The sequence below is a fragment of the Galeopterus variegatus genome, unplaced genomic scaffold (assembly GCF_000696425.1).
Source record: "Galeopterus variegatus unplaced genomic scaffold, G_variegatus-3.0.2 Scaffold1599, whole genome shotgun sequence".
Taxonomy (NCBI): domain Eukaryota; kingdom Metazoa; phylum Chordata; class Mammalia; order Dermoptera; family Cynocephalidae; genus Galeopterus; species Galeopterus variegatus.
Window position 1 is genome coordinate 34,696 of NW_007727710.1, and position 8,458 is coordinate 43,153.

At 36.0% G+C, this 8,458-nt stretch overlaps 1 protein-coding gene across 1 annotated transcript in view; it reads left to right on the plus strand.

Annotated features, from left to right (window-relative positions):
• ALG13 (ALG13, UDP-N-acetylglucosaminyltransferase subunit) overlaps positions 1-8,458 on the plus strand; it is an 82,277-nt gene that overhangs the window by 20,255 nt on the left and 53,564 nt on the right. Inside the window, 6 exon segments of the mRNA XM_008577917.1 lie at positions 1,879-1,912; positions 1,915-2,238; positions 2,799-2,882; positions 4,989-5,039; positions 5,810-5,856; positions 7,424-7,496. Of these exon segments, the coding sequence (XP_008576139.1) occupies positions 1,879-1,912; positions 1,915-2,238; positions 2,799-2,882; positions 4,989-5,039; positions 5,810-5,856; positions 7,424-7,496 (613 nt within the window).

Sequence of the window (8,458 nt, forward strand, 5' to 3'; positions counted from 1 at the left end):
CTTTGACCTTAGTGTTAACACTACTTTAACCAACTGAGCTAACTGGTCAGTCTTCCTATTTTGTTTCTGATGCTCTCCCTGTCCTGATTTTCCCTTCTTCCATTTCATTCCTCAAAATGAAGTATGTAGATTGTATTAACTTGAAGTATTATATATCTTATTTTAAATTTTAGAAGCAATAGATATGAAGAATTCGTATTTTTCTTTACAAGTAAAATATGCCCCAAATGAATTAACGTTTAAATTATAACTCTACATCAATTTTTCTCTGTAAATTAGTGGCTTTAAAGAAACATGGTGATAACGTCTTCCCAAACAGTAAGTTTCAGAATTTTTGCAAAAGGCACCAATTCTCCAGCATTACAGTTTCTTTAACAAAGAAATTGGTTAAGATAATTTCAAATTGGAATGCTAAGGGAAGTTTAGATTTTATTCTTTTTTCTACCATGTTTTATTTTATTCCAAAATTATGAAATTGATTATTGGTACTTTTCCTGTAGGGGTCAGTCATGATCATTACCGGATCCACAGATGGAAGAAAAACTATTTTGAAAACAGCTTAATGTTGCATCTTCTCCAGAGCCAGCTTTTGACCTATTTATTTAACACTTAAAAAAAGTGAGAAAGGAATTGGATTTTGGCATTTATACAAAAATAAGACACAAATCAAGTAATACAGATTTAGTCCCGTCTTTGATCCTTAGTATTTTACTGTGGTTTTTTCAAAATCCAGAGCAGTTTTTCTAGAGAAGTACTTTAATAATACACCCCTCTCATGTCGAACGCCTCTCATACTGTGCCACAGCATTTTAAATGTAGCCTATTAGAAAATTGTGGGTAAGATATTCTTTTCTTGCTACTTCAAACACACTGTACTGCTAGGACTCACAGACCCTACAAACCCGTTGTACAGACTGGGTCACAAACCCATCAACTGCAGGTCCAAGAGCTAGGTGATAGGAAAAGATCCTGGGAGCCCTGGGAAAAAAATTAATAGGCTTTATTCAGATGCAAGCTTAAGTAGCTAGTAGTGGCGTCCTAAGTGCACTGGAGATTAGAGCTGTTCATCCTTTATACTTAAGTCCCATAACCCAAGACACCTGGGTGCACATGCCCAATTACATTAGACAATAACCAAGGAACACCTGGGTGCACGTGCATATTTACATCAAATGCTCGGCAAGATTCTGAACATCTGGGGAGCCCTGACCATTTTCCTGTATTTTCACTACACACTTTGCGTTTTTCCCTTTTTATTAGTGCTATACAATACTTTGGAGACATTAGTGAAGAATTTTATCAGGATTCCATAGCACAGCTAATAGATGTAGTGTCTGTGATCCTAGCAGAGAGTTACTATTATCTAGAATTAAATGAAAAGATTACTTCAGCTCCATATCTGAACTATCCAGATAATTGCTTTGGCACTTTGCTTGAACTGTTATCTCTGTTTGTGTAGATCAATGGAGGTCCCTTCTCTCTTTGTTTTTTAAAAAAGATTCTTAATGCAAAATCTTACTAAATAATTAGGTTCTGATTTCCCCCCTCATTTCCCTGAAACTTTGAAGGCAGCAGGGGATTTGAGCAGAGATCTCAGCAATGTAATGTGGACCAGGCTGCATCCTGCACACCTGAGCCTTATTGTAGTCCCCTTTGCAGCCTCGTGCAGCAGTTACCCTGAGTTAAGCTGCCAAAAGTTGGTTTCCTTTTGGTCCCAAAGCTCAGCTGTTCGTGCATATTTTTCTCAACCTTGGGCTGATTGAGTTAATCTCTTCTTTCCTCAACTAGGTAGCTCTGTAAGCTCTTTCTCCTTCCTGTGTCTCCTCATGTCGAGTTCCCTATTCCTAGGAGCATTGGCTCTTCCTCTTTTTTTCACAGGGTCCCGACTTGTCCTGGGCAAGCCAGCCTTTTGCTTCTTCTGCTCCTGGGAAGTGCCAAGATTCTGCAGTGCTGACTCCAACTGCCTTCTCATGCATAAACTTTGAGCTGCTTTCCGGCTACCTGCATAAGCAAGCGCTTGTCACTGCTAACCATTCCTACCTGCGGTTTTTTCTTCTTGCCACACTTCTATTCCTTCCCCCCACCCTTCCATGCACAATGCAGAAAGGATGGAGAAAGTACTGCAGCCAGAAGTCTCTGAATGAGGCATCAATGGATGAATATTTAGGCAGCCTAGGGCTGTTTCGAAAGCTTACTGCCAAGGATGCCTCTTGCCTTTTTCGGGCTATTTCGGAGCAGGTAAAAGGAAAACAAATACATCTTTCCTATACTGAGTTTTTAGAGCTTGAAACCTGGCCTGGTCCTGTAGCTAGACTGGTAGCATACCAGAAGAAACCAAAAAATCCCTTTTCCTAGTGAAAACATCCAGGCCTATCAGGTCCTGGCAAGAGACTGCTCCTTGTTAGCTTGGTGTGTGCCTTTGCTGATTAGTCCAAATATATTTGCATTGTTGTACCTTTGTTATCTTTTCTGTTTTCTAAATGCCAGTTTGTAATGTAGGAGTGATAACATAATGGGGTTAAAGAAAACTTTAAAATCTGTCTTGATTCTTTAAGCATCTCTTTAAATTTTATGTCTAAGAAAAAATTTATAGGCAGTGCACATAGGGGCAGGGGATGATAGTCAACCCTTCCCTAATCTTACTAAAGATGATACACTTTAGTAAGATGAGGACTTAATTTCCCTATTTCCTATATATGTTCTGAATATGGGAGGCTTAAGTGTTTAGTTCATAGTCTTAATTTAGAAGCTTCTATTTTAAATGGCTACTGACAGTGAGCTGGTCTTTCTCTTTTTAGTTGTTTTGCAGCCAGGTCCATCATTTGGAAATCAGGAAGGCTTGTGTCTCTTATATGAGGGAACATCAACAAACTTTTGAATCTGTAAGTAGAACACATACCCAGGGGAGAGTTGTCCGTAGAGTATGTAGCAGGTGGGAAAAGAATTTTGAGCACTTACATAGAGTATGTACAGGTGGGAAAAGAATTGAGCACCTACACATGAAAATTATATCATGCAGTCTCTTCTCTTGATAGCAAGTATTTAATTCCCAGCTGGCTTCCTTCCCACTAGCTGACATGTTTCTGGATATGCTCCCAGAATTAGGTTGTTTTGTACTGTTTTTTAATTTTGCATTAATCAGTATCTTTCCCACTACTTCCTTCTCCACCTCCCACACCAAAGAAACCCTCCAAACCCTAAAAAGTTACATTTTGATTGCTGTTTTGTATTATCCATATTGTTGGTTTTTTGAACAATTAGTAATAGTTCATGAAAGGTTCGGTTCTGTTAATATTTTAAAATGCATATTTTAAGACATGTACATATGGGAACCCCCTCTATTCTATACGCAATCTTCAGCCAACTTGAGAATCTTATAAAACTTGATTGTAAGGAAACAAATGAGTCTAAACATCTAGTCTTTTCCTGTGACAAATTGTGGTAATTGGAACTGCCACTAATGATTTACTTTAAGTAAACTAACTTTAGAGACCATCAATGAAATTGGAGGTTTTATCAAGGTCTGATTTGAATTGTGCCCTTTTGTGTGGCTTTTTAAAAACAAAACAAAACAAAAAACCAAAAAAAAAAAAAAGAAAAAAAAAAAAACTTCTAGGCCTTCCAATACTATTTGTTTTCTTCTTACTGTATATTTTGGGTATTTGCCTGCTGTTCGAGGTTTACTCTTAATTTTCTCAACAGGTTTCAGTGAATTTTAAAACTTTGTGAAGGCTTTTTGACTTTAAAGCTTATTACCTTGAAGTTGATTATAGTCTTCTCCACACCTGGGGAAAGGATTATTAGTGACATTACTTCAAATGCAAGACGATGGTGTAAAGCAGTGCATCTCAAGTATTTTTGTGCATACACATCACCTGGGGATCTTGTTAAAATACAGATTCTGATTTAGCAGTTTTGAATTGGGGCCCGATATTTCTGCATTTTTAATAAACTTCAAGGTGTTGGCTCATGGACCACATTTTGAGTAGCAAAAATGTGTAAAATTTTAAACTACAAGGATGAATCTCAAAATAATTATAGTGAGTGATAGAAGCCAGACCCCCCTTCCAAAAAAAGACTTTATACTGTATTATTTCCTTTTTATAAAACTCTAGAAAAAATACAAACCAGTCTTTAGTGACAGAATGCTGATCAGTGGTTATATATCAGTTATAGAAGGGCACAAGGAAACTTATGAGGGTGATATATTCGCTATCTTGATTGTGATGATGGCTTCATGGGTGCATACACCAGTCAAAATATATTTGTACTATTTAAATTGTATGATTCATTGCATGTCAATTATACCTCACAACTGTTTAAAAATGAGGAAAAATTAAGAATTTATTTTTTTAAAAAAAGTCTAATGATACATATGTATGGCACTACAAGTAAATGTACAATATTCCCTGAGTTTAAGTTCATTTTTCTTGAGGTATATTTTATACACAATAAAATTTATCATTTTAAGTTTAGCATTTTTAGTTTTGGCAGTGATATACAATCTTGCAACTGCCACCACAATCAAGATACAGAATGTTTCCATCACCCCAAAAAGTTCTCTTGTGCCCTGGCTTGTTTCAAAACTAATGAATTCTCTTTAAAGTCCCTCAGTTTAACTTTGTAAATGCATGTCTCCTATCAAATTTGGAATCCTTATAATTATTGGGCTTGCTTGATTTATGAAAATTGTCAAGTTACTTCAATTGGCATTTCAAAAGAAACTCCACGATATACCATTTGATGAAATGCACTGGTATGTGGATAAGCCAGGACCAATTCCTAAGATACTTTTATAGTCCAGCTTTTCTCCACTCATAACTTTTGTGTATATGCAAATCTTCTTGAGGTGTTATGCAAAGTAGTAATTTAATACCATAGTTGTTGAGCTGAACCAAAAAACCCATTGGAGGATAATATTGCAGAATATAATCAGATTTCAAAAATGCTATGTATTTGGTTAAGTCAAGTTTGTTTTATTTTTGAAGTATGTGGAGGGATCTTTTGAGAAATACCTGGAACGGTTGGGCGATCCCAAGGTAAGATGAAATATGGGGGTTTAATCTTTTCAGAGTTATTTGGAATAGTAACCTAAGTATTCATTCAGCTGTGTCACTTTAGCCAGACCCAAAATATTTTCTTAAGTAGCCAGCTGTGTTGAATCAAATAGTTCTTACAAAAGTTTAGGGGCTGGCAACTGACCTATTTTATGTTGAATATTGAGAATATTGTGTTTACAATCTCATCATTCATAGACTAATGAAAGAGTGCACACTGGGGACAGGACATACCTAAGCCTTTTCACTTTAATGGGGGAGGAGGGTGGTAATGAGTGTTACTAAGAGGACATTATTATTTTTCTTATTAAATAATTCCCCTAATTTGTAATTATCCTCTTTTTATGTTGGAGTAAAATCCATAAACACATAACGTTATTTAGAAATAATTTTTATGTGATAAAATTAATTCCATAGTTTTAAGTTTAAAACACATTTACTAACTACCCTGCTACCTTTATATTCTTACACTAGTTCCATTTTTATTGTGCCTTTTAAATCTCTCATATTAACTGTCTTTATTACTTAATGACTAACTAAGAAGGGTTTTAGGTCCATTTTTTCAGGATAAATTTATGTTAATGAGTAACTATTACCATATTCCAAGCCTCCAAACAAATTATAGTGTGTTCTACAAATTATTTGTCTAAAACAGTGCTAAGCAGTGCTTTTAAAAAAAAATTGTTGAACTTGCAAAAACTAGCTACAGAATGGGAAAAAAAAACAAAACTCTGTACACTATTTATGTTTAGGAAAGTGCTGGCCAGCTGGAAATAAGAGCTCTTTCTCTAATTTATAAGTAAGTCTTATCCCCTTTTTTTAAAGAGTGTGTATGCATGTGTGTATGTAAGGTTTCTGTTAAAGTCCCTTCAGGATTGGGGAAATTTGAGATTTGAAATATTGATATGTGGAAAGAAGTGGTCTAAGCAAAGTCAGTTTGGTGTAGTTTTTGGGTGGAGAACCTTATTACAGGTGCTCTCTTTGTGTCTGAATGGAAGAAGAAAGGACTTTAAGAACTGGTATTATCCTGTAGGAAATCAGAATATTTATCTTAGAATTTTTTGGTATTTAATTTTGTGTCTTTTGCATACATTCTCAGTGGGGCAGTATTGCTCCCAATACGGTAGAAATTGGGGGGAGAGGGGTGCAAAATAAATCTTAGATGTTCAAATGATTCGTGGTCCTTCAAAGGGTCACAGTACATAAGTAGATATACATTACGTATACAGATATACTACATATCTGTGGTATCGAAATTTCATGGGGAAATTAAGTCTAAAAAGGCTTCAGGGGAAAAATTGAGAAACACTGCTCTATTGCTTTGAAAGTTCTGTTTTGGTCTTTAAAACTACAAAAGTGGCATTTGTGAAAGCTGTAGGGTTTTGAAAAATAGTTATATAACGTAGATCAGAGGCTAGTAGAAATCTTCATTTGAGGAGTCTAATTTGTATAAGACAAATTTGGGAGAATCAGAACCTTCTTGTTAAGGGGACTTGTTCAAGTGAGTGTTTTACAGTCTGCTCATTTCTCACTAAATTCAAGAATTATGGAAGAGTCATTGGTCAAGTGGCTAATGAGTTGTCACTTTTAAATCAGGAATTGGCTTTTAAATTGGCCTGCTGTTTTTGCATGGCCCTCAAGCTAAGAATGTTATTTTAAAAAAAAAATTTAAATGATTAAAAAGTCAAAGTTGAGGGCCAACCCCTTGGCGCACTCGGGAGAGTGCGGCGCTGGGAGCGCAGCGACGCTCCTGCCGCGGGTTCGGATCCTATATAGGAATGGCCGGTGCGCTCACTGGCTGAGAGCACGGTGTGGGCGACACCACACCAAGGGTTGCGATCCCCTTACTGGTCACGAAAAAGACAAAAAAAAAAAAAAAGTCAAAGTCAAACATTATATGAAATTCAAATTTCAGTGTTCATAAATAAAGCTTTATTGGAATACAGTGAAGCTCATTCCCTTACAAATCATCTGTGGCTGCTTTCATGTGACAAAAGCAAAGTTGAATAAACCATATGGCCTGCAAAAGCTGAAATGTTTATTATCTGGTTTTTTACCAAAGAATTTGCCAATCCCTGCTTTAAGTAAAGGAGAGCCCCCCTCAAAATACACATACAATTGGTAATTTGTCTTCTTTACCATACCTCCCCCCAAATTAAGAATCATTTCTTAAAAATTCTTAGGATTTTAGGGGTGGGTTAGCTGTCTACCTTGAATTAACATCATTTAGTCTCTGGATAGTTTAAAGCCAAACATTAAGCCAAATATTTGTTGATTTTATGTGAATAAGGTACTTGTATTTTTAACTATTTCTTACATACACTAAATTATCTCTTCTCACCCACCTTTGTTTTCTACCCATGTAGTCGGGATTTCATTCTTTATCGCTATCCTGGAAAGCCTCCAATTTATATCACAGATAATGGCTATGAAGACAAGGTAAGAAGATGAAAGAATGTTGACTAAAATAAAAAGTTGAGTGATGCTGCTGGCTTACCAGGATATTAAGAAATAATCCTTTTTTAAAACTAATCAATGAAAAATAAGTTTAAATGACAGGATTCTGTCAGTGGCCTTTTCCTCTCTAGTCTGTGTTACTAGCCACCCCTCTAAACAGATCTGATCTTGTTAGTACTCTGTAATAGAAAAAAAAACACCCAAAACCCTAATTGGCTCCTCATTGACTAGAGGATAAGGTTCAGACTCTGAAGCTGTGCATTCAGTGTCCTAAAGGGTCCCAAATCTCCTTTGCAATTTCATTATCTTCCATCCTTCATATACCATGCTTTCAGATAGTTCAGCTTTCATACTTTCTGTTCTTTTGTACCTCAGATGTGAATTCCTTTGAAACTTTCCCAACTCCCCTGGGGTTATTTCTCCCCTTTGGGTTCCCCTTATGGTTTCCAAGTAATTATAGTATTTATCACCTTATGTTTGTTTTCAAATCTATTTCTCTCATTAGTGTGAACTTTCTTGAGGGCAGGGAGGATGTTCTGTTGCCTAGTAAAGTACTTAGAAAAAATAGTAGGAGCTCGTTTTCTTAGTTGAGAACACTTAGCAGATAAAATGTTTTTCAGCATGCAGCTTTTTTCTCAAAAAGTTAAGAAAAGCCTTTTATCCTGATTACTTGATTGGAGAATGTAGACTATATAACGTTTGAGTTTTATAAGTCTTATTTTGCACCATGGAGCACAGTTCAGGCAATGTTTTAATGATGGCGAGACAAGATTAGACACTGGGAGAACTTAATGTTATAGGCATCAGGAGAAAACACCCTTGGAGACCGATGTGAAAAAGGAAAAAAACTTTATTGCCAGCTGCCGGGACTGCACCAGAGTGCAGCGGTGAGCCGTTTTTACTTTCGGTTCTTTTTTTTTTTTTTTTTTTTTTTTTTTTTTTTT